Genomic DNA, 27,471 nt, shown 5'->3' with positions numbered 1-27,471 from the left:
AACAAACACAGTGATGGAGTCTACGTCACATGACCTGGCCTCCACGTCCACCTGACCTGAACCCACATGACATGGTCTGGAGGAGTGGGACCACAGAGTGAAGGGAAAACATCCAACAGGTTCTCAGAACCTCTGGGAACTGGTTCAGAACTGGTGGAAAACCATTCCAGCTGACCTCCTGAATCTGACAGAATGAGCAGAAGGGGGTCCACTTAGAACAATCTGAAAGATCAAACACTTTCTGGGCTGTTCTGGGTCTATTCTAGAATTGCTGATCTGTCACTTCATAGTTTTGAGTATTAACCTACAATATGGAGAATAATGACACCAAACACATCATGTGGTGGTTTTATGCCTCACACTGAGTCTGTGTCAACAAAGAGTGAACACATGACTTCCAGTAAATGCAGAGAGGGAGGGGGAGGCAGGGGGAGGAGTCAACAGGTGAGCCAGTTCCATGCAGAAGTGAAAGTATTCAGAGTTCAGACTCCATTTTGACAGAAGAACAGAAGGCGTCTGGTTCAGGGTGAGTCTGACATTCAGATCCTTTTCCTGTTCTAGTCTCTCAGTGGGTTTTCTGGGTGTGGACTGGAACTGTAAACATGGATGGAGCCCCTTCCACGCTGAGTGTCCACTAGGTTTACTGGACTCTGTGTCCACTGGCTTATTTCCTGTTGTGTCAGTGTTTGTGACGTCTACATTTCTGCTCTACTTTTCAGTTCATTTCTAATTTTTCTCTATTAGTTTTATTATCTGTAAAGTGTGTGAAACTCTTTGAACGTCACTAATGTGGATGAGAGGTGATATTTAATGTCTGATTAATAATCTGCTGTATCTGGGGTTAATAAGTGACACTAACACCATTAAATGACTCGGTTACATAAATAACACAGATAAAGTTTACACTCAAACATGTTTTAATGTGAGGAACAAATCAGAGGCGAGGTCAAGGTTACTTTATTTGTACCCGTAGGCAGATTTGTTTTGCAGTCTAGGTGATTGCTCTGGTATTACAACAATACATATGCTGAACATGTGGGACAGGTACTTGATCACGCTTACAGACAGGACAAAAAGACCGGACAAAAAGTGCTCAGTGTTCCACCATTCATCAGTACAGCAGCATGGATAAGGAAAAGAATAAAATAAATAAATAAGATCAAATAAATAAAAACAAGATGCAATAGAACACAATAAAAACCAGAAAAGATAAAAACAATCCAGGATAAAAACCAGAATAAGAACATAAAATTTAAAAATTTAATTAAAAAATTTGAAGTCACAATAATAATAATAAATAGAGCAAAGAAATGGGATAAATAACTAAAATAAGTTAGTAAAGTGCAATGTCACTATTTCTTCTTGAGCTCAGTGACGGCGACAGGAACAGCTGTTTTTATAAACGCTGTGTCCTGAACCTGGGACTAAGAACCTCCGTCCAGAGCAGTGGTTCTTAACCTGGGTTCGGTCGAACCCTAGGGGTTCGGTGAGTCAGTCTCAGGGGTTCGGCGGAGGTCAACACACACACTGGACTCATTAGTCAGGTGTGTGTGTCGGGCTAGGTCCGTGTATGTAAACAAACGGCTTCGGAGACTCTTTCTCTGACTGACATCCAATATACACGGTGTATTGTTGTTGCTTATAGCACTACAATACACCCGGAAGTGTTTATAATCTCTTCCACTCGTCTGACGATGAATTATTTGAGTATTTTCCACATCGTTGTTATGACTTTTGCTACTTCCTGTTAACCATGGAGGCAGCCATGTGGAGCGTTTGTTTACATTTTTCGGTCACCGCATTGGTCAGTTACAATCATGTGACGACCGACGCACCGTCACGGATGGAGAAATCATATTACGTTAAAGCCAAGCTAGTGCCGTAATAAAACAACGATCACAAAAATACTGAAGGAGTATAACGAGAACTTTTTTTTTAATACATTACATGTAATTATCTTTTTTTTATGTCAAAATTGCGTGGTTCGGAAAGTTCGGAGTGAGATGAAACTACACCGGGTTGACCTGACGGCCTACACATACACATACACAACAGCAGAAGTCACACTGATTTACAGTAAATATTCATTATTATTGTAGCCTGATGGAAATTAGGTGATGGGTGTGTGTTAAAATGTTAAAAATGATAAATAGCATAAATACAATAAGTTCATTATTGGGATACATAAGGTTAAAAATTAAAACCATTTCAGTGTGGTAGTATTAAAAAAGGTCATGTCTTTGTGAAAAGGTATGGAATTTGTTGTAAGTTCACACACTGTATTGGTTTTGTTCTTTGAACACAGTGATGTTAATGCACGGTTCATTTTGTGCACCAGTAAAACATATGCCTGTGTCTTGAATTTGAAAAAAATCATATTATATTTTTTAATAAAGAAGGGTTCGGTGAATGCACATATGAAACTGGTGGGGTTCAGTACCTCCAACAAGGTTAAGAACCTCCGTCCAGAGGAAAGGAGCTGAAATTCACCTGGTAAAGGATGGGAGTCATTGTTCAGAACTGATGCATCCATCCTCTGGACCTGTTTAGTGGACAGGGAGGAGGGACCAGACTGGGACTGACCAATCAGGCGACTGGACCATCTGACTGTTTGATTCAGTGAGTTTCTCTGAAACTGAGGTCTGAGCGAACCACGGCACCAGACAAAAAGATGAAACAGACTCAATAAAGGAACGATAAAACCCAGTTCAGATGTTGGGTCCATGTGGAAGTGTTCCAGTGTTCTAAGGCAGTGGAGGCGCTGATGGTCCTGTTCACACACACATCTGCAGTTTTCACTAAAACTCAGTTTTTCATCAATTATCGTCCCAAAGGTATTTGTCTGATTGCACTTGCTCTATAGTCTGACCTTTAATTACAGTGACTCTGTGCCTGTCCTGTTGTTTCCTAAAATCGATGATCATATGTTTTGTTTTAGATCAGTTCAGGTGAAGGTGGGACTCCTCACACACTGGACCCAGTCATCAGTGACAGGACTGGACTGGTCTGCCCCTCTGTGAGCAGGCTGACAATGACTGAGTCATCAGCATACTTAATGATGCTCCTGTTTTCACATTCACTCTGACACACATTTGTGTAGAGGATGTAGAAGAATGGAGACAGGAGCCAGGCTGGAGGAGAACCAGTGGAGGAGAACACTGGGTCTGACAGAAGCCCATTCATCCTCACTCTGTGACCTGTCTGTTAAAAAATCTAAAATCCAGCCCATCAGGTTTTTACTGATCTTAAACTGTTCTAAAAGCCTTTTAATTCAAATGTGGGGCTGGATTGTATTAAAAGCGGAGGAGAAGTCTATAAATAAAAGCCTTGCAGATGACCTTTTACCTCCACATGTTTAAAAATCCTGTTGAACAGAGTCAGTGTGGCGTCTTCCACTCCTCTGTTGGGCCTGGATGCAAACTGCATTGGATCCAGCTCATGTTCAGTCTCCTTTAGAATCACAGACTGAACCAGTTTGTCACAGACTTTCATAACTACTGAGGTGAGAGCGACAGGCCTGAAGTCATTCACAGTTTTTGGACGGCTGGATTTAGGGACAGGGACCACCACAGCATCCTTCCAGAGAGTGGGCACATGCTGTGTCTGCGAGGATTTATTAAAAATAAACTGAAATACAGGACTGAGTTCATCAGCACAGGATTTAATAAGACCACCACTGCTGTTGTCAGGACCCTGGCTCTTGTTCATCTTCACAGAACTGAAGGCCTTTGTGACATCGCTCAGTTCAATGGTAAAGTGCAGCGTGTCCTTCAGGTCCTGTTTCAGCTCTAAAATGTCTTTACTAAAATCAAAAGAATTAAAACAAACATAAAAACTGTTAAGAGCATTTGCAAAATCTGTCTGAATTAAAACTGTCTAAAATGGTCTGCCTGCTGCTCTGGGGTTTGAAGGCCTGCCATGGTTTTCATACATGACCATGCAGAACCAAGATTGTTTGCAGCCATCTTATTTTCTAGAGCGGTTTTATAATGTTGTTCTGCTTCAAAATCTCAGTTTTCAAGTCTTTGGCGGCTGACTGAAGGTCAGAGACAGCCCCTTCTTTGAAAGCCAATTTCTTCTGAGTTACACAAATAAACCTCACAAACTCTGAAGTAAAAGCTGGTAAATAGTGTAATATTTGTGTCACACCCAAACCTCTGAGTTCCTGTAAATGCAGAGGGGGAGGGGCAGCCGTCAGCTCAGGTGACCCAGGTACATACCTGACATAGTTCAGTCAGTTGTTGTGTTTGTGACGGATGAACCCAGTGTTTCAGTGAGGTGAGCTCACAGTAGTTTTCCTGTTTGTCCTTTCAGACTGACTGAAGTTCACAGGATGAGTCTGAGTGTGGATGAAGACGAGGACGGAGCAGAGTTATCCCATGATACAAACAGGGGTTTGTCCATAAAGGAACCTCCAGGGGGCAGTAATGAACCAGGACCCTCTGATCCACAGTGAGTCCACTGTCACACACCTTTAATATTTGACTACAGACACAACAGGACATGATGTGTCCACTTTAACCCTTTCATGCATTGTGGTCACTCCAGTGGACAGTTCTTCTCCAGCTGTTCTCTTATATATTTATAGGGTTTGTTGTTATAGTTCCATATGACCCAACACAGTGGACACTTATGCAACATCCCATAATACACTGCAATTCATCCCATTACTATAGCTTTGCTGTTCTTGATAAACTGATCTGCAGTGACATGTTTAAGTGTAAATCAGTTGTTATTTGTTAGACAAAAAGAGTTGTTTTTTGCATATTATATGAGGTAATGACTAGCATTAGAGTATGCTCAAATGTGAGAAAATGTCAAACTAACAGCCTTAAAAATGGTTTTATTTCATTGTTTTCATTTTACTTTCTGATAGTGGGTTTTAAATACATCTTTCTTTACTTAAAAAATTAAATGCATGGACATTTTGGTAACTCCATGGAAAAAAAAAAAAACTCGATGGCAATTTTTTTTATGCCTAAGGAGGTATAAAAACACTCCAGAAAAAAAATCTTGACTAAGGTTCTCATAATTCATGCATGAAAGGGTTAAAGTCCAAATGTGTCCTTCAGACAGAATCAAAACACACATGAATAATAACCAAAGGTGATAGAAAATGAAGTGTTCACATGTGAATAACACTAACATACTGTCCAATCCAACTGTTGGACTTGTGTTGTTTCCAGAGGTCAGTATAACAGACCCAGAGCAGAGTCTCCAGTGTCCACATGTCTGTCCATGAAGAGTGACCGGTCCAAGGGATTTCCTCCAAACTTTAGTCGTGAACCTGGACCTTCAGACACAGAGTAAGAGACTGTTTATTCTTTCAAATGATCTGCAGGACACGGTTTAGCAGTGATGACCTGACCTGCCTTGGCGGAAGTCTGCGCTCTCTGAGTGCTTCTAGTTTAACATGTTCTGACATGAAGGTAAACTACCAGTTGACAGGTTGTCAGAGTTCAACAAACATGAGACACTGATTCTAGTTGGACTTTACTGGTTCAACAACAGTAGAGACAGAACAGGACATGATGTGTCCACTTTAAAGTCCAAATGTGTCCTTCAGACAGAATAAAAACACACATCAACTAGAAAAGCACGCAGAGACCACAGACCTCCGCCAAGGCAGATCAGTACCCCCCCCCCCCCCCCCCCCCACATCACCACCAAAATGTAATCATTTGTTCCTTGTGCCAGTATCAACATTTCCTGAAATTTTCATCCAAATCCGTCCATAACTTTATGAGTTATTTTGCACACGGACAGACAGACAACCCAACGCCGGCAAAAACATAACCTCCTTGGTGGAGGTAATAATAACCAAAGGTGATAGAAAATGAAGTGTTCAGATGTGAATAACACTAACATACTGTCCAATCCAACTGTTGGACTTGTGTTGTTTCCAGAGGTCAGTATAACAGACCCAGAGCAGAGTCTCCAGTGTCCACATGTCTGTCCATGAAGAGTGACCGGTCCAAGGATCATCCTCTGAACTTTAGTCATGAACCTGGACCTGATTTCTGATCTTTTGTTGACATGTATGAATTCATCTGACAGAAGAATTTTTAATCTAATTGAAGTCTTGATTGACAGCTGTAACCATTAGTCCGAACCCTCTACGTTCATAGTTGTGTGTGTTTTTGATCATATACAGTCCTCTACTATTACTGTTAATACTCTTATTGCTTGTATATTGATGAAGTTTGCAGGTCAGATGTGATCAGTTCCTGTCAGTAACTGGTTCAAATCAAACTCAGGTGTGTGAGTAGAACTGACAGTTTCCAGTCCAGCTTTAGTGAAATGGTCTAAACTCATAAATGTTTCGAAACATATTACAAGGCGTTGTATTCTCAACCAAAGATAAATAATCAAAATCAGATAATTTCATTTCTAGATTCTTTAAAATTGCCAGGAGTGACAGAGGATCAAAACGCTACCCTGACAAAGGAAATCACAGCTGAAGAAATTAATTCAGCAATTTCAAAGCTGAAGACAAACAAGGCTCCGGGCACAGATGAATACACCTCTGAGTTTTATAAAGTGCTCAGGGAGACATTGATCCCCCTTCTAAAAAATGCATCTAATTGGGTACTAAAAGAGGGAGAAATCCCAAACTCATGGAAGGAGGCCTTCATTTCAGTTATTCCAAAAGAAGGAAAGGACAAATTGGAGTGTTCTAATTATAGACCAGTTAGTGTGCTTAACCTGAACTACAGGATATTCAGCGCTATTCTAGCCAGACGCTTAGAAACAATTTTACCAGATATAATCCACCAGGACCAGACTGGATTTATAAAGCAGAGACCATCACAGGACAATATTCAGCGTACACTACATGTGATGCAAAACAGAAGTACAAAACGATTGGAAGCAATAATGTTGGGACTGGACGCAGAAAAGGCATTTGACTGTCAGATGGGACTTTCTGTTTATGGTAATGGGACAATTTGGTTTTCATGAAACATTCATCAGGACCATACAATCTCTGTACAATAAACCATCAGCCAGAGTCAAAATCAATGGAAATCTCTCAAATTCTTTCATACTAGAACGGGGGTGTCATCAAGGTTGTTCAATTAGCCCTCTCCTATTCGCTATATATTTGGAACCACTGAGCCAATGGATAAAACAGAATGAAAATATAAAAGGTGTAGACATGGAAGGGGGTGAACAGAAAATAGCACTATTTGCAGATGACGTGTTAATATACTTAACACAACCCACTGCATCCCTTCCAGCATCAATGTCAACACTTGAGGAATTTGGACTATTTTCAGGTTACAAATTAAATGTGAAAAAGACCCAGGTTCTCTTATTCAACTATGATCCTGACCAATCTATTAAAGAAAGATTTAGTTTTAATTGGAATTCAAAATTCATTAAATACCTGGGAGTAAACCTTCCTCAGGATTTATGTCAATTGAAATCAATAAATTATGGTCCATTAATTTCAAGAATAAAATCAGACATTGTAAAGTGGAATTTAATCCCATTCACAACTTTAGTTTCAAGAACAGAAGTGGTTAAAATGAATGTTCTTCCAAGGTTACTGTATTTATTCCAAACCCTTCTAATACAGGTAACAGATAAAGAATTTACAGAGTGGGATAAATTCATCTCAAGATACATTTGGCGGGGGAAAAGACCGAGAATAAGTTATAAAACTTTACAGTTGGCCAGAGTGACTAGCCCTGCCCTGTCTTAGAAGCTACTATCAGGCTGCACAATGAAAAACTCTATGGAACCTGTGTAATCCAGCCTACAGAGCAAGATGGAAGGATACTGAGTGTTTTACATCAAATACTGTTCCAATACAAGCCATCATAAACCATAAAAGACTGAGGGAACAGCTCAAAGAGGATTTAAATCCATGGCTGGGTATATCCCTTAATATATGGTTTGAAATTCTAACAAAAAATAACTTAACAGAGCAAAGTAGGATACTGCGATGAATCGCACATGATTCAGATTTTACAGCCAACTCAGTGGATGGTAGGTTTTGTAGATGGGACCGGGGACCAGCAATATTTTGGGAGCTCTTTAAGAAGAATGTTATTAAAAGTTTTAAGGATCTAAAAAATCAATATGGTTTAAACAACCAGGATTTATACAGATATTTTCAGATGAGACATTATATGGAGCAAACTCTGAAAAAATTAAAGGAGGCAGAGACAGGGATAATTAAACTGTTCATTTTAGCAGATGAATCAGACTCAGGCAAGAAATTAATATCAAAACTGTATAAAGAAGTGGAAAATTTAAAAGGAAACAATACAGTACATATGAAAGGAAAGTGGGAAAAAGAGGTGGGAAGAACGTTATCTGAGGAGGAATGGGAGTATATCAGTGAGCAACAATGGAAAACAACATGCTCCCTATCATGGAGGGAATATGGTTGGCGGAATATTATGAGATATTTTATTACACCAGCACAGAAATCTCAGGATACAAGATGTTGGAGACTGTGGTGAAAGTAAAGCCAATCATTTTCATATATTTTGGGACTGCCCTTATATTGTGCCTTTTTGGCAGGATTTGAAGAAAAGCATGGAGAAAATTTTCAAAGTCCAATTTCCATTCACTTTTGAATCTATATACTTGGGAAAAGAGAACCAGGGGATAACACATTCACAAGACAAATATTTATTCAGAATATTGTCAGTAGCAGGGAAAAAAGCCATCACTAGGAGGTGGCTAAAAAAGGATGCACCAAAAATGGAGGAGTGGATCGAGGTTATAGATGACATCTACAGGATGGAGAAGTGGACTTTGTCTGTCAGACTGGATTTAGACAAATTCACAAAGTATTGGAAAAAACTGGGTTGATTTTTATAAAACTATTAAGAGCTGATTTCACTGAATAAGAGTATTGTGCATATAGATCCATGTAAACCCTGGGTTAGAGCTACACTTTAAATGTTAAATGTTCATCTGATACAGGGGAAAAGAATGGAATGTGAAATATGTGTTGTTTCCCTTTAACTATATTTTGGGCTGCTTTGTATATTTTTACTATTCCTGTCAATGCTCCCCTGTTTGGGAATGTTTTGCGTTTTTTGTTCTTTTTTCTCTTTACATACATAGAAGTCATGTAAATGATGTAAAATGCTAAGATAATGCTGACTGAAAAATAATAATAAAAAGATAATTACAAAAAAAAACAAAAAAAGAAATGGTCTAAACTCCTCATTTGGACTCCAGCTGCTGTGAATAAAAGATGTTTGAGACTCTGAGATGAACAACAGCCTTAAAGTCTGTGAAACACATGAGACTCACTCACATGTGACAAAAAGAAAGACGTTCAATCCTGAACCAAATGTGTGTAAAGGTTCAGACACTAAGAGCCTGTTTTTATGTTTGAAGTGTTTTCTTCATTTGAATGAACATTAAACACATGTTTGTGTGAGAATCAGCTCTGAAACAGACCAGTAAGACCAGAGCAGTTTTAGATGGAAGTCCTCTGTGTGGTGTGTCCACACTTAGAAATGCTGGGTTGTTTTCAGAACCCGAGCGCTGGGTTAAGGCTGTTGGGTCACAGGTCTGGTGGGTTTGACTGAACATGGGCTTCAAAAGAATCAAGCAGTGCATTGGGTTGGACATGTGAGCTGAAATGGAGGCTCATCATTCCTTCCAGCTGCCATTTTCAGACAGACTGTGAGTTGAGGCGGCTCAGTGGTTTACACTGGCACCGCTCAGCAACAAGGTCCTGGGTCTGATCCCCAACCAGACCAGGTCCTTGAGCCAGCACAGAGTTGTGAGTGTAGATGTGATCCTTTGAACAGCTGATCTGAAAGAAGTTTGAAGAAGCTTCTTCTAAACAATGTGTTGATGTCCACAGAGAGACGGAGAGGACTCATGTTCCTGAGGTGGACCCAGCGTCCTGTTCTTTGTGTCAGAAGGTCCAGAGTGATCCGGTCCGGACCAGCTGCGGACACTGGTTGTGCAGACAGTGCATCACTTCATACTGGGACCAGTCTGGTTCATCAGGAGACTCCTCCTGTCCCCAGTGTGAAGAAACATCCAGAACAAGAGCTGAGCTGCAGATCCACAGCTCTGTCCAAAGTAAGACTGGACATCTGTCTGAACATGTCTGCACTTCACTAAACACAACATGTGTTCAACTGTCACTGACTGAGCAGCACAACAAAGAACATCTGAACTGCATTAGACTGAACTACATTTTCTATCAAATGTTGGAAATGATCGACTGAAATATTGATTTGATTTCCTATTGATCAAATTCAATGTTTTCCAGAGGATGATGGTCAAAGTAACTCACTGATTCTCTGTAAATTCAATCCCATTATTCAGTATTTGGTCAGTGACAATCATCTTGTCCGTGTTGTTAAAACTGCTTTGGAATGATTCCTGTTTGTATAAATCAGATCCATGTCTGATCAGTGGTTTCCATAGTAACAGGTGTAGGGTTTGTCATTTGGAAACTGTTGTCAATATGAAATAGTATTAACATTCAGTGACAGATGAGAACAGATGTTTTGACCCAGCTGTGTTTGTTGTCTGGTTGCAGTTGAACATAAACTCAGTCTGAGGAGCAGATGTGAATGTGTGACTGAAGGAACTGAGGAAACAGGAAGTAGAACCCGTCTAAACCGGATCTACACTGAGCTCTACATCACAGAGGGACAGAGTGAAGACGTTCATACCCAACATGAGGTGAGGACGCTGGAGACAGTTTCCAAGAAGATCATCCAAGAAAGTCCAATCAGGTGTCAGGACATCTTCAAAGCCTTACCCGAGCAGCAGAAACCCATCAGAGTGGTTCTGACCAACGGCGTGGCTGGAGTTGGAAAAACCTTCTCGGTGCTGAAGTTCACTCTGGACTGGGCCGAGGGTTTAGAAAACCAGGACGTCAGTCTGGTGGTTCTGCTGTCCTTCAGAGAGCTGAACCTGGTCACAGATGAGCAGTACAGTCTGCTGACGCTGCTCCATGTTTTCCATCCAACATTACAGAAGGTCACAGCAGAGCAGATCAGCGTCTGCAAACTCCTGTTCATCTTGGACGGCCTGGATGAAAGCAGACTGTCACTGGATTTCCACCACTTTCAGGTTGTTTCAGACGTCACTCAGAAGTCATCAGTCAACGTCCTGTTGACCAACCTCATCAAGGGGAACCTGCTTCCATCAGCTCTGATCTGGATAACATCTAGACCTGCAGCAGCCAATCAGATCCCTCCTTCATGTGTGGACAGGGTAACAGAGGTCCGAGGCTTCACCACTGATGACCAGAAGGAGGAGTACTTCAAGAAGAGATCCACTGAAGAAGATCTGTCCAACAAAATGATCTCACACATCAAGACATCCAGGAGCCTCCACATCATGTGTCAAATCCCAGTCTTCTGCTGGATCAGTTCTACAGTTCTGGAGCACATGTTGACTTCAGACCAGAGAGAAGAGCTGCCCAAGACCCTGACAGACCTGTACTCACACTTCATCATGGTCCAGACAAAGAGGAAGAACAAGTACAAAAAAGGACATGAAACAAGTCTAGAAGAGCTGACAAAGGCAGACATGGAAGTCCTTCTGAAGTTGGGGAGGCTGGCGTTTGAACAACTGGAGAAAAGAAACATGATGTTCTACCAAGAAGACCTGGATCAGTGTGGTCTGGACGTCACAGAGGCCTTGGTGTACTCAGGAGTTTGTACAGAGATCTTCAAAACAGAGACTGTGATCTTCCACAAAACAATCTACAGCTTTGTTCACCTGAGTGTTCAGGAGTTTCTGGCTGCAGTCTACATCTACCACTGTTACACCAGCAACAACACAGAGGTTCTGAAGAGGTTTCTGGGTGACCAGGACAAGGGCTCAGAATCATTTTTCATGAAAATGTTCAGGCGTTTCACAGTCAGTGACAGCCTCAGTGACAGCCTGGTTGTTTTCCTCAGAAAAGTCATGATAAAATCCCTTCAGAGTGAGAACGGACACCTGGATCTCTTTGTTCGTTTCCTTCATGGCCTCTGTCTGGAGTCCAACCACAGACTTTTAGGAGGTCTGCTGGGTCCAAAAGAGAACAGACCAAAGCTCATCCATAAAGTCATCAAGAACCTGAAGAAGATGAACACTGAGGACATCTGTCCTGACAGAAGCATCAACATCTTCCACTGTCTGATGGAGATGAAGGACCAAACAGTCCATCAGGAGATCCAAGAGTTCCTGAAGTCAGAGAACAGATCATGGAAGAAACTGTCTGAGATCCAGTGTTCAGCTCTGGCCTACATGTTGCAGATGTCAGAGGAGGTTCTGGATGAACTGAACCTGCAGAAGTACAACACATCAGATGAAGGAAGACTCAGACTGATCCCAGCTGTGAGGAACTGCAGAAAGGCCATGTAAGTACTGATGAGAATATGAACAGTATGAATCATAGACTGAATCTAAAGGTGGATCACATGACCCTCTGTCTTGTGTTTCTGTCAAAGTGAAATATGGGAACTGCCATGATGGTTGTATGATCAGAGTCAATGGAGTAGAGACACTGGGATGTGAGCTCCACCCACCAGATGACTGATTGGTTTGTGTTTGTGTTTCTGAGGGATTCTTGACACTGATTGGTCATTGAAGCGGTCGATCACTCATTTTAAGATCATCATGTAACTTATTCAAATCTAAGTAATTAGTCAAATGATTTCTTGAATAAATATCAGCCTAATGAACATTTATTGGATGTATACTTTGACTGTGTAGTTTGTCTGAAGTCCCATAGAACAGGAGAACAGTCTGAACTATACTACATCCAGCCACTAGGGGCAGATCTAGGGTGTTTGGTTTTATTGTTTGGAAGCTGTCATTCCATCTGTCTTTATACTCGTCTATTTTATTCATCTGCTTTTCTTGTCTTTTTTAAACCTTAGAACTTCATAAAACTGGTGTCACACAACACCATATCCTGACCTCGTTCAGACTCAGATGTTCAATAAATGTGTTCATAATTAATTTCCTGTAAATTCTGTATTTATAGACTTTCTGCCTGTAGACTCTCACAGACTCACTGTGAAGTTGTGGCCTCAGCTCTGAAGTCTAATCCTTCACATCTGAGACTTTTGGATCTGAGTGCCAACAACCTACAGAACTCAGGAGTGAAACTGGCGTCTGGACTGGAGAGTCCAAACTGCAGACTGGAAACTCTGAGGTTAGTTCACTGACTGTCTACTGTTCAGTCCAAACACATCCATGTGTTTTTCCTCTTGAGGGTCATGGGGGTGCCAGAGGTGATCCTGCTTACCTATAGATGAAGGTGGGGTCCACCCTGTTCACTGCAGTACTGTCACACACAAACAACCATTCATTCTCACATTCACACCTATGAGGGATTTGGATTTCCCATTGAAACTATGAAGAAGGAGGATGTTAGGAACCTGGAGAACCCAGAGAGAACCCATGCAGACAGGGGTAGAACATGCAGCGCTCACACACAAAGGTACACACAGTTGGTGCTGGAATCCTCCTCCTGCTCAGAGGCCATAGTGCTAATTACTGAAGCACCATGTGGTCCAGTGGAACAACAGCTGTTCCTGATCTGATCTCAGACAACCAAAACTGACACTGAAAACCTACGATGAAAGAGATGTTTTTAAAAATACCTGAAATATTTAATAGGTAAGATTCACACACGTTTACATGATCAGATGTGAGCATTAAACAACCAAACCTTTGTCATACAAACCATCATCATCCTTTATTTTCCATCATATGATGAGTTGAAGATGTTCTTTTAATACAGTCAAGTAAAAGCACCACGATGAAATACCAAATACTGATAAAAATAAGATAAAGTAAAAAAAAAAAAATATATATATATATATAGAAAAGCTGTCATCAAATGTCTGTTCTTGAGTTTATCATTTTCTATTTGAAACCTTTTCAGCTCAGATCAGAGGATTGAACATTAAACAAGAACATCATCTTCTAATATTGAATAAATGTACATATTACATACAGTGAAACCCACAGATCAGCAGATGGGTTGAGTTGAAATATTTGTAATAAACTGAAACATGAATTGTTTCATTTATGGACTGAGTTATAAATCAAAGAACAATGACAGTAATAATTTTCCTGCACATTAAGTATTATGAGTTCAAACCATTTAATTACATTTTACTTGTAATAAGAACGACTTTAGGAATCTAGTATTTTTACTTTACATATTGTATTGATCGTAGAATAAATAGTGCTGTCAAACGATTAAAAGTTTTAATCAGATTAATCACAGGGTTTCTGTGGATTAGTTTCCATTAATCATGATTAAATATCCTTCATTTTTAATCTATATTAATGGTGTTTCATTTTGCTTGAGCAAACAGACTCAAGAAAGAAGGGAATATATTTGCACTAAACATGTTTGTCACAAGTTTGGATTCTGTCAGCCCAAGTGTTGGCAGAATCCAGACTAGCTGGTTCTGTTCTTTATGGGTGGGTTCTGCTGGTTCTGTTCTTTATGGGTGGGTTCTGCTGGTTCTGTTCTTTATGGGTGGGTTCTGCTGGTTCTGTTCTAACTCTACTGGACAAACTGACCCAAATGTGTTGGAGCAGACGTTCACAGTCATTCCGCTGCAGATGGGTTAATGATGTTAACATTTATAATCAGATTAATCATGATGATGGATTAATCCGAGTTAAAGCGTTCATTTTGAGCGCCCTAAAAATAAATAAATAAAATGTGTCATTAATACATTTTAATCTGTATGATTTATTCTTTCTTCAGGTTGTATAACTGCAGTTTATCACAGATCAGCTGTTCTTCTGTGGCCTCAGCTCTGAAGTCCAATCCTTCACATCTGATAAAACTGAGTCTGAGTGGAAACAACCTCCAGGATTCATCAGTGAAGGAGCTGTGTGATTTCCTGCAGAGTCCACATTGTAAACTACAGGATCTGAGGTCAGTTCAGTGTTACTTGTTTAAATAAAGAGGGAAAAAAAACTGCTTTTCATCAGACATATCAAAATGAAATCCAAAATACCTGTATTGTATTTTATTTTTAAATAATAATATAAATTTGTACGTTGAAATGACCATAAACATAAACAGTGTGTGTGTTTGTGGATGCACTGACAGACACTGAAAATGGAATTCTCTGAAATATAATGATGTCCATTTGATCAGAATCCACTCCATCAGTACAATAGAGTCATGACAGATTCATCAGTATCTAAACACAAAGAATTGACAGAAACTGAAGAACACCAAGAACAGGAAGACACTGTTGTTCAAATGTTCACCAACTGTATTCAGACAACAGTTCAACATGGAGGAAGAGTTTACTTTGTGTTGACAACAAAGAAAGAATCAACACATGATCAAATACTGCATCTGTTCAAATAGACAAGATGATCATCAAGTGTAAATTGTGGAATCTGAAGTGAATCTAAAGCTGTAAAAGTGCTTTTTTAAACATGTGATTGACCACAGATCAAATCGGACAGAAACTCTAAAGAGTGTAAAACAGCATGAGCCAAAATGACGGAGGTGAAAGTTCCAAACTATGTCCAAACTACAAGTAAGTCTGGAGTGTTCACCTTTATGTGTGTAGAACGTCTGAAGGTTGTAGGATGAAAATCCCACAAGTCCAGTCATTGTTCAGGTCCAGAAAGTGAGGAGTCCAGTCATATGAGTGTGATGATCTGTCCCACATGAAAAGATGAGCCATTAATGACAAAGCTCCCAAATGAACAACAACACAGATGAGTTCTGAACTGAAACTACAGATGTATAGGTGGAAAGACTGAAAAGAAAAGCAGTCCTAGTTTCAGTGTTTGTTCACTCCAACTAATATGACATCAGAGAGAAAGGGAATATTCAGCTCAAACATTTCCATCAGTGACAGTGGTGGAATAATGATGTGCATTTACTGCAGGACAGTACTTCAGCTCCAATGGCAAAGCTTTAGACTTTTGGTGATGTCATAGAGAACATCATCCACTGGGGTTTGCATTTCTATGACATCAAAGCATGAAAACAGATTCCAACAGTTTGACACTCACTAAATACTGACATTAATGTGAATAATAAGGAAACATTCCCTCTATTTGATGCAGATTTATACACATGTAGAAATAATGTGTAAATATTGGTCTGTTTACTGTTGACATTTGTCTGACACTTTAGACATTTGAGTTTACACATAGAAATCTGACAAAAACAGTCTGAAACATGTGATTAAACCCGAAACATATGGAACTGGATCCTGAATGGATTTAATTTACATCATTGACTCTTTCTTCAGGTTGAATAAATGCAGTTTATCACAGATCAGCTGTTCTTCTGTGGCCTCAGCTCTGAAGTCCAATCCTTCACATCTGATAAAACTGGATCTGAGTAGAAACAACCTCCAGGATTCATCAGTGAAGGAGCTGTGTGATTTCCTGCAGAGTCCACATTGTAAACTACAGGATCTGGGGTCAGTTCACTGTTACTGTTCTAGAGTTTATATGTTTTATTATCTGTACACACACTCAAAGGTTTTGTCTTTTATTCTACAATGTAACACTGAACAAAGAAAAACTAGAGGAAACACACAGTATATGTGTTCTACAGTGATTGAAGTCATTAGTATTTTTTCATTGTACTTTGAGGGACAGTCGTCTAATGACAAACAGCATCTGTTCTAGTTAAAGCAGGAGGAGTCACTGGGTGAAGTTTAAAGGCTTTAGTTGGTTGAAGGTTATTTTACATCAAATGTGAACTGATGTGTTCAGGTGTGTGTTTGTAGAAGACATTGACTCTGTAGACATGGAACTGAAACAAATGAGAAAGTGATTGAACAAAAGTGTAAAGTTCAGTCGAGTTAAGTCACCAATTAAAACCTGAACACATCTGACTGGATCATTAATACATTTTAATCTGTAGGATTTATTCTTTCTTCAGGTTGGATAACTGCAGTTTATCAGAGATCAGCTGTTCTTCTGTGGCCTCAGCTCTGAAGTCCAATCCTTCACATCTGATAAAACTGGGTCTGAGTGGAAACGAGCTGAAGGATTCATCAGTGAAGGAGCTGTGTGATTTCCTGCAGAGTCCACATTGTAAACTACAGGATCTGTGGTCAGTTCACTGTTACTGTTCTAGAGTTTATATGTTTTATTAACGACAGAGCCTCATCAGAGATGAGAACAAATATATGAAGGAACTTGTTAAAAGAAAAAGGGAAAAAAAAAACTGGTTTTCATCAGACATATCAAAATGAAAAAAATAATGAAAAATAGAATATGAATTTGTACTTTTAAATGACCATAAACATAAACAGTGTGTGTGTTTATGGATGCACTGACAGACACTGAAAATGGAATTCTCTGAAATATAATGATGTCCATTTGATCAGAATCCACTCCATCAGTACAATAGAGTCATGACAGATTCATCAGTATCTAAACACAAAGAATTGACAGAAACTGAAGAACACCAAGAACAGGAAGACACTGTTGTTCAAATGTTCACCAACTGTATTCAGACAACAGTTCAACATGGAGGAAGAGTTTACTTTGTGTTCACAACAAAGAAAGAATCAACACATGATCAAATACTGCATCTGTTCAAATAGACAAGATGATCATCAAGTGTAAATTGTGGAATCTGAAGTGAATCTAAAGCTGTAAAAGTGCTTTTTTAAACATGTGATTGACCACAGATCAAATCGGACAGAAACTCTAAAGAGTGTAAAACAGCATGAGCCAAAATGACGGAGGTGAAAGTTCCAAACTATGTCCAAACTACAAGTAAGTCTAGAGTGTTCACCTTTATGTGTGTAGAACGTCTGAAGGTTGTAGGATGAAAATCCCACAAGTCCAGTCATTGTTCAGGTCCAGAAAGTGAGGAGTCCAGTCATATGAGTGTGATGATCTGTCCCACATGAAAAGATGAGCCATTAATGACAAAGCTCCCAAATGAACAACAACACAGATGAGAGTTCTGAACTGAAACTACAGATGTATAGGTGGAAAGACTCCAAAGAAAAGCAGTCCTAGTTTCAGTGTTTGTTCACTCCAACTAATATGACATCAGAGAGAAAGGGAATATTCAGCTCAAACATTTCCATCAGTGACAGTGGTGGAATAATGATGTGCATTTACTGCAGGACAGTACTTCAGCTCCAATGGCAAAGCTTTAGACTTTTGGTGATGTCATAGAGAACATCATCCACTGGGGTTTGCATTTCTATGACATCAAAGCATGAAAACAGATTCCAACAGTTTGACACTCACTAAATACTGACATTAATGTGAATAATAAGGAAACATTCCCTCTATTTGATGCAGATTTATACACATGTAGAAATAATGTGTAAATATTGGTCTGTTTACTGTTTACATTTGTCTGACACTTTAGACATTTGAGTTTACACATAGAAATCTGACAAAAACAGTCTGAAACATGGGATTAAACCCGAAACATATAGAACTGGATCCTGAATGGATTTAATTTACATCATTGACTCTTTCTTCAGGATGTGGAGATGCAGTTTATCACAGATCAGCTGTTCTTCTGTGGCCTCAGCTCTGAAGTCCAATCCATTCCATCTGATAACACTGCATCTGGGTGGAAACGAGCTGAAGGATTCATCAGTGAAGGAGCTGTGTGATTTCCTGCAGAGTCCACATTGTAAACTACAGGATCTGTGGTCAGTTCACTGTTAGTTTGATAGAGTTCTGTTTTAGGAGCAGCTGAACCTCATTTATGAACAAACAGAACTGACATCCATAATGTTGTTTTACAGTTCCAAGAACAGTCGTGTGAACCCTTTGAAATGTTGTCGTTTTCTGCATGAATTGCTCATAAAATCTGATCTAATCTCCATGTCAGTCACAAGTCCAGACAAATCCAATGTGTTGAAGCTAATAGCACACAAACACTACTAATATTTCATGTGTTTATTGAACACAACTCTTCAACAGTCCCAGTGAATGTAATGATTGAAGCTCCTTTTGCACCAATAACCTTAAACCAGTGTTTTTGGAGCTGCTGATCTGACCTGCACAATGTCCAGGGACATTTGGATCATTCTTTGTGACACAAGTGCATCAGCTCAGCTCTATTCTGAGCATGTCTGCTGTGAAAGGCTCTGGTGAGTTCAGTCCACAGCGTCTCTATTGGATTCAGCTCTGGGCTCTGACTGGCTCTTTCCAAAAGGTGCTTTTTCTGTTTCTGAAGCCACTCTAGTCACTTTACTTCTATGTTTACATGTTGACAAACTCAGGATTCCATTTGGTCCTCCATGATTGGAGCTGCCGTGGCCTGGATTGGCTGGAGAGTTGACTGGTGACCAAAGGGTCGCAGGTTCGATTCCCTGGACTGCTGGAGAGTTTTTGGCTGATGTGCCCTTGAGCAAGGCATTTAACCCCCCCATTTGCTCTGTAGGTGCCTGATATGGTGAACCCACTGCTCCTAGCATACAGTGTGTGTGATGCATGATCTAGTGATGAGTTAAAGGTGTGACAAACTACTACTGACAAAAGAAAGATTCTATTCTATTCTATTCTGTTCTATTCTATTCTGTGATGTCATGTGGTCCAGGTCCTGATGCAGATCAGCTCCAGATCATGATGCTCCTCCTCCATACTTCACCATGTGCTGCTGCCACAGAATTCTGTGTTGATCACCAAATCCACCTCAGACTCAACACATGCAGTAGGCCAGGGAGGGTTTGATCCGTCAGACGGAGCCAAATCAGAAGAGAATCCTCTGTGCAGATGTGCGTCCACAGCTCTGCTGAGTGAGAACAGTGTCCTTAGAACTGACTAACGTTGAGTTTCACGTTATTCTGGTCAGATCTGAAAAATCTATGAAACGAGCAAGTGAGTGATTATGTACATTCACTGAGTGAATATTATGAAAATAAAATCAATATTTCTCATTAGAAATGGAACCAAATGCATTTTTTCTGCAGAAACTCACTCCAAATATTGATCTGTTTTCACTAAATATCAGACAAATGTCCACCATGTTTGTTGTTCTCAGCCTGAATCTTTAAAGTTCCGTCACTCAGACACAGGCCAATGGAAAAGAATAGGATAAAAAACATGAACATTTTCCAGTTTTCAGGCTCTAACTGTCAGACTGATAGGTTTTGTTCTGTGGACAAACGTAGCTGTTTCCCATTTGGATCTGAGACTGGGATGGTGTGGATGATGTTGTAGTTTGTGTCAGACCTAGTGCTGTGTGTTCTTCCAAACAGTTCCAGTTCCATCAGTCTGAACATGTTTCCATTCATGTTGTAAAGTGTTCCAGTGCTCTTTGCTCACTTTTCCACATGCACTGATGCTTGTTGTAAAAGTGCATCTTCCTCTGTGCTGTCATGCACTGGACATGAGTCTGTTCTATCTCTGCTGTGGAATAGACTCCTGAACACAGATGTGATGGTCTTCCAGTGAGTCCTTCAGCCTTCAGCTGTTCCTCTCTGCTTCTTTTTTGTCTGTTTCCACTCATGCTTGTGTCTTTGCAGTCAGCTTGGCTGGGCGTTCACTTTTAGGCAGAGTAGCCACACAATTCAATCCTGTCCATTTGTGGACACTTTGTCCAAGTCAGACTGGTGAATCCTTCAAGTCTTTGAGGTTGTTCTCAATCAGGAAATGATTGAACAGCAGCATGTGGAAACATGTCCAGTGCTTCTCCAGGTTTGTGCTTTGTCCTTTTGGATCTTGTATTTGTGCAGAAAAGGCAGGAAGTGGAAGAGGAAAGCAGGCAGGCAGAAGAGGGAGCCCCCTTCACTCACATGCAAATCAGCAACTCTGGATTGAAGCTCTTCTCAGATCTGTGTTGTGAAATCTGGTTGACATGAGCAGATGCTTCTTGTGAACATCCAACTGCAGAGCTTTGAGTGTTTTTAGGAGTCACAGTGGCTCCATGCACGGCTCACATCTGCTTTCATTGATTCCAATTCATGTTGAGGAATTCTGGACTCTAATCCTCCTCTGACAGCGTCAGCCTCGTTATCTCTGTTTAGAATCATTAGTTTCAGGGTTCACTTCCTTTTTCCAGTTCCACTGTGAGGGTTTCAGAGCTGTGCACAATGAACAGATGAAATATTCACATAGTTTGTGTGGTTTTGGGTTCAACACATTCTGTTTGTCTATACTGGTGACTGAGATGCAGATCACATTTTATGAGCAATTCATGCAGAAAACTTTGAGGGTTCACAGAGTTTTTCTAACCACTGTATAGTCGACACCATTTAATGTTGGATTTTTCTGTCAGCTACAAAAATTACAGTCAGTAAAAACTGGTGAATGTTGAATATTTCACATTCATATTGAAAACCTAAATATATTCGGCTGAAATGTTCATTAATTTGAATCTCCATCATTTCTTCTTTATTCAGGTTGTGGGGCTGCAGTTTGTCCAAAATCAGCTGTTCTTATCTGGCAGCAGCTCTGAAGTCCAATCCCTCACATCTGATACAACTCGACATACGTTGGAACAACCTGAAGGATTCAGATGTTAAAGAACTGGAGGACCTTGTTCAGAGTCCACACTGTAAACTGGAGAAACTGGAGTAAGTAATGTCAGTTTGTTCTGGTTTGGTGAACACCTCCATGATTAGAAGTCTGTTTAATTATTTTTAGTGATTCCTCTGTGGTTTGAATAAATTCAGAAATGTCTCCGTAAACATTTCTTTCTGATCTGTTTGTATTTTCCTCTTTCTTCAGATGGAGGTGGTGGTCTGTGGAACAGTCACTGTGATCAGGACTGTGTGAGGATCAGCTGAGTCCAGATGATCGACAGATGTGAAAGCAGCAGCACATCCTCACTTCTTCTCCTCCACTCCTCACTTCTTCTCCTCCACTCCTCACTTCTTCTCCTCCACTCCTCACTTCTTCTCCTCCACTCCTCACTTCTTCTCCTCCACTCCTCACCCCTCCCTCTGATGATGTCACAGAAGGTGAGGCAGACTTCCTGTAGCTCCGCCTCCTTGGTTCATCATGTGACTTTAAAGGCGGTGAAACATCCTTCCAGATGATTCTCTGAGATGGATTCATGAGGAACCACGAAGCACTGAGGAGTGGAGGAGCTGAAAAAGAAGGAACTGACCAGAGGTTTTTCATTGGATGTACAGTCAGTGAACCAGTGAGTTCTGTGGATGGCACTGAGTTATTTTGTGCTGCCACCCTGTGGACTAATGGAGAACTACACTGTATACCTGAAAACTGGACCTGTGATCAGGCAAGGGACTATTTATGGTCATTTTCAAATACATTACAAGACAGTGACATCAGCAGTTCCAGAGAGGACAGTGAGTCCACAATCTGAGGTCCAATGTGGTCTACCGGGGTCTGTCAGGTCCAATGTGGTCTCCAGGGTCTGTCAGGTCCACCTGTGCTTTGTTCAGTTCCATGCAGTAATGGAACTAATGTAAGGAATGATGTTCAAAGGGGTCATGTGGATGTGGACAGGGGTCTGGACCAGCACACATGGGGGTCTAAGGGGACAGGGGTCTGGACCAGTACACATGTTGTTGTGATGTTCTAACAGTGATGTTCTAGTGTCTTAAATACATGTTCCTTTAACTTTAAATGTGTTTTTCTTTTCCATTTACTTTTTTTTGCAACTTACAGGTAAGGAACCAAATATGGTCAATTCATTAACCTTGATCTTCTACATAATAAAAAAATGTTCAAAAATTTTCCAAAAGTAATAAAGTCTTGTTCGGTTCTCCAAAACACACTGAGGCTGAAGTTTTGAATTTCAGAAACAAATATACATGGTTTCATCAGGACTGACAACCAGGGTCCAAAACTAGGGCCCAGAACCAGCTGATCCAAAGGCTCCAAAACTAGGGCCCAGAACCAGCTGATCCAAAGGGTCTAAAACTAGGGCCCAGAACCAGCTGATCCAAAGGGTCTAAAACTAGGGCCCAGAACCATCTGATCCAAAGGGTCTAAAACTAGGGCCCAGAACCATCTGATCCAAAGGGTCCAAAACTAGGGCCCAGAACCAGCTGATCCAAAGGGTCTAAAACTAGGGCCCAGAACCAGCTGATCCAAAGAGTCCAAAACTAGGGCCCAGAACCAGCTGATCCACAGGATCCAAAACTAGGGCCCAGAACCAGCTGATCCAACGGGTCCAAAACTAGGGCCCAGAACCAGCTGATCCAAAGGCTCCAAAACTAGGGCCCAGAACCATCTGATCCAAAGGCTCCAAAACTAGGACCAGAACCAGCTGATCCAAAGGGTCCAAAACTAGGGCCCAGAACCAGCTGATCCAAAGGCTCCAAAACTAGGACCAGAACCAGCTGATCCAAAGGTCATTTCCAGTAGGTCGTGGACTGACCCCAGTGAATCTATGCATGATCTACTGGGACTGAGCAGATTTACTGAGTCTAGTTCAGATCCAGTCCTTTATCCAACACAGATACTACTGCTGTGGACCAGCAGGGCACCACTGCATTCTGGGAAATTAGCAGATTTACACCACCTGGTTTAAATGAACACATTATTCTGATAATATTAGGGCTTTAGTGTCAGAATATGACGACTTTAATCTGATAAACCAATGACATTTTTATGAGTTTTTTTTTTTTAATAACTATGACTTTATTCTCAGAACATTGTGATTCTTTTTGTATTCGACTTTATTCTCATAAAATTACAGGTTTTATCTCCATATTTTCTGACTTTCTTCTGGTAGTGCCCAGTGTTTTTCTTTTCTTCTGTGGTCCTAATACTCCGTCGTAGCTTTATTCTCCAGTTCCTCCGTATTTGTAAAACTAGGTTGGCCTCAGTTTCAGTTCGTTTACTAATCATGTAGGAGCACAAGGTTCACAATCACAAAATGAGACAAAAACCAGGAAAGATCTGATCATGAAACCAAGAGCTGCACTAAGAAGGACCGTTAGCCAAAACAGTAGGTCATTTCAGGTCTGATTGGACCAAAAATACAGCATCAGTGAATGTTAGCTGACCCCAAACAGGATCCACAGATCTAGGTTTGGTTTCCTGGATTTGTGGATCCATCTCCTTCTCTTTTCTTTGTCTTTGGGTGTCTGTAAACGATAGCTCCCACTGCTTTAAGAACCTGAAAATACAATCAATCTCACAACAGCTCTGCCACATTTTTTATTAAATATTGTTCTTCAGTTCAGACAGGATTGAAGCCAACGCTGTCACTCATCTCCCTCTTTCTGACACTCAGTGGGTGGAGCCACGGTGACTTCTGTTAGCGGTGACGTCACATACATACCTTCTATTATATGATTATTTATTTATTTTGTCTTTAATTTTTCTTTCTTTTTTCTCTCTCTCTTCTTCTTTCTTTCATATTTTATTCTTATTCTAGGAAAATGTTTCTGTACTTGTAGAACGTCAGCCCCTTTTTCTGTATTTGGCTGGAACCGTTCAGCCTGAGCATATGTTCCTATATCTGTCATTGTTTCATGGTTTTCATTCTGTATATTAGTACTTTGGAACCATGTCATGTTTTATTCTGTTGATCGTTTGTCCAGAACAACAGATGGAAATTAGCTCCTCTGCTAAATCTGCTGCACGCATCTTGTTCTTTGTAACTAATGCCACTACACACTGTCTTGTAACTAAATAAATAAATACTAAAAATAATACAATTATTTTAGCAATTATTCTGATAATTGAGATGGACAAATGGTTCTTCTAATTTAAAATGAAAAGTGAGCAACTTTTAGGAGGATTTGGTGAGTTAGATGACTGCTGTCTTCAAATGTTGTGTTTTCTTCTATAAAAACCCAAATAATAACTGAAAGCACACAAATGTAGGAAATAAAAGCAGAACTTATTTATTGAATCAGTTTGTGCTGAAGTCTTTTAAATGATCACCTGTTCAAACTGCGGCTGCTTTTGGATACAGTCAGTGTGAACAGGAGCGGTGGCATGCTCATATCAGCTCCACACATGTGTCAGTGCTTTCATATTTGAAGCAGATCTCCAGTTTGGTCAGTTCCTCACTTCACAAACAGTGGCTGATCTGCAGTAAACTCCACTCTGTGGATGCTCAGACTCAATTACAAGCGTTCATCTGTTTTTGTCAGAAGCAGATCTGAAAGGGATGGACTGGAAATGCAGCTGTGGGACCCTCTGGATCCAAATGAAGTTCACAAGCAGAAACAGTGGTGCCATCTGCTGGACACATGTTCATATGGAGGGACCACAAAGTCCACTGGGTTTATTAAGAGGAGATTTTTTAGAGACTGGACAATAAGAGTTAGATATCATATTAGAAGGGTTGGAAATAAGACCGACATGATCTCCATTTTATAGAATCTGTGTACACATTAGAACACAAAAACAAGGATGTGTTGGACTTGAACTGGGATCTGAAGTTTATACTTCTTCTTACTCCTCCTCGCAAAATTCAGACTTGTATGTGTTTGAAGATAGAATCTGTTCATTTAAATGTTATTTTGTTTTTGTCTTAATTTGCTTTACAATAATAATAATAATAATAATAATGATAATAATAATAATAATAATAATGATGATAATAATAATAATATGAAAATAATAATAATAAAAATAATGATAATAATAAAAATAATGATAATAATAATATTAATAATAATAATAATAATAATAATAATAGTAATAATAATAATTATAAAAATAATGATAATAATAACAATAATAATAATAAAAAGAACGATAATAATAATAATAATAATAATAATAATAATAATAATAATAATAATAATAATAATAATAGCTGTATTTGTATAGCACCTTTAAAAACAAAGTTTACAAAGTGCTTTGACAGAGGACACAACAGCAGGATACAAGAAGCAAGTAAAAACACTAAAACAGAAGCAACACAATAAGAAAGATGTGAACAATAAATGCCAAAAATATGGTACTTACAATAAATTAAGTGAATCGGAGTAAAGACGGCAGGGATAACGTAACATGATGCTGTTAAATCAATGCAAAAAATGAATACATGAGATAAAACAACATCATGTATGAGAATATAAATTAATAATCAAACAGGATAAAATCACATTGAAAAAAGTTAAAATTCAAAAGGGACAGACGTCACATAAAATCAAGTCTGTTTTGTTTTAGTTTGTTTCTTTGCATGTTCTAAACAAACAAACAAACAAACAAACTGGGATCTTCAGATAACCCCAGATGCTGAAGATGTAGAGGCAGAAACAACAACAGATCAAGTGAACATGTATTCTTCATTTTGTACAGACTGACCACAGTCTACTCCAGGTCAGAACTGACTTCTACACCTACAGTATGAAATATAGTTGAGTGAAAAACTGTGGGCTCTACAGGATATGGAGAAAAACTGTCAGCATTAAAGACACAGCTGTGACGTGTAAAACCTGGTCACCCTTCCACACTCTGTGATTAGTCAGACCCCTTTAATGAGCGTCACAGCATGAAATTCCTTCCTAAAGCAGCGTAATAACACTAGTCCGATCAGCAGAAGCTCCACACGGGGTGACTTCTCAGTCCCATTCAGGAAAAGCACATTTGGTCAGTTCTCATTCTGTTCAAGCAACACTAAACTGGAACTGACGTCCCCCCCACATTCCAGATCCACATACATACTACACTTTTACAGCCACATTAAAAACACAGTTTGCACACATCTCCACCTGTACACACTAACATATGTGTGTGTGTGTTATTTGTGTCAAGCTCATGGATGCTGTGTGTGCGTATGTGATGTCTGTTTCCATCTGTCTGTGATCCTGTGCTGATGGATTCTGTGGGATTCTATTGGATGTGCTGCGTTTGTATGTTTGGATTAGATGTGCTGTCTCTGTAGGACTGGACTGATGCTTTACTGTTGTCAGGAAAAATGTCCTGCCGCAGGTGGGAGACATCTGTAGTCCCTCTGACGCTCTTCCATACAGTACTCTGGCGTGTTGAATTTATGCCTCTGTCCTCCCTCATCTATGTAGTCGAGCTTCGTCGAGTAAACGCACACAGAGTCCAGTCAAAATCAGAGATCGAGCAGAATCGGAGCCGCATGAAGTGTTTATTCATGCATAAAATAAACACTGAGTTGAAATCTGCACAACCAACCGACTTTTCGCTCTGGGAGACCACTTTTATTTGGTCTAAAGTAGGGTGGGTTTAGCTACATACCATACCCATTTTTTATCAGATTTTCAACATTAATCTAGTCACGTCAGAAACCCCCCTTTTTAGCTGGTCTCCGATAGGGTATGGTTTTTTTGGTGTCGGTCAGGATTGGTCAGAACACACAGGGTGGGGAAGCAAAATGTACAATATTTTGAGGCAAGGATTGAAAGACAGTGTATGACCAATTAGTTTAGTGAAAGTCATGAGAATTTAAATCTTCAAATCCTATTTTACTGCATTTCTAACGCTCTTGTTGTCTACCTCAAGTTCAACTGCCATTTTTCTCATGGATTTGGTTGGATCCTTTAGGATTGTGGATTTGAGAGCTTTAATAAAAGCTTTGGTACGTTTTTTGTTGCTTCCTCCACTTCCAGACTTTCTGGTAATAGTTTTGCTCATAGT

The 27,471-nt window shown here is 39.9% G+C and overlaps 1 protein-coding gene across 1 annotated transcript; it reads left to right on the top strand.

The window, feature by feature from the left end:
- Positions 1 to 479: 479 nt before the first annotated feature.
- LOC115431257 (NACHT, LRR and PYD domains-containing protein 12-like) lies at positions 480 to 22,319 on the top strand. Its single transcript, XM_030151503.1, has 12 exons — positions 480 to 526; positions 4,315 to 4,452; positions 5,187 to 5,306; positions 9,839 to 10,062; positions 10,529 to 12,347; positions 12,977 to 13,147; positions 14,723 to 14,896; positions 16,242 to 16,415; positions 16,883 to 17,056; positions 18,456 to 18,629; positions 21,327 to 21,500; positions 21,655 to 22,319. Exons 2-12 carry the CDS (start codon positions 4,334 to 4,336, stop codon positions 21,686 to 21,688), a joined length of 3,357 nt encoding a protein of 1,118 aa, XP_030007363.1. The 5' UTR covers positions 480 to 526; positions 4,315 to 4,333; the 3' UTR covers positions 21,689 to 22,319.
- The last annotated feature ends 5,152 nt before the right edge of the window (positions 22,320 to 27,471 follow it).

The sequence above is a fragment of the Sphaeramia orbicularis genome, chromosome 13, assembly GCF_902148855.1.
Source record: "Sphaeramia orbicularis chromosome 13, fSphaOr1.1, whole genome shotgun sequence".
Lineage (NCBI taxonomy): Eukaryota > Metazoa > Chordata > Actinopteri > Kurtiformes > Apogonidae > Sphaeramia > Sphaeramia orbicularis.
This window is presented reverse-complemented; position numbering and strand designations above follow the sequence as displayed.

Bases quoted from the DNA above. Each gene is read 5' to 3' on its own strand.
- LOC115431257 (XM_030151503.1), top strand. From the start codon at position 4,334: ATGAGTCTGAGTGTGGATGAAGACGAGGACGGAGCAGAGTTATCCCAT. The intron at 18,630-21,326 runs GTCAGTTCACTG...TTCTTTATTCAG, and splicing joins TGTAAACTACAGGATCTGTG to GTTGTGGGGCTGCAGTTTGT. The intron at 21,501-21,654 runs GTAAGTAATGTC...CTCTTTCTTCAG, and splicing joins TGTAAACTGGAGAAACTGGA to ATGGAGGTGGTGGTCTGTGG.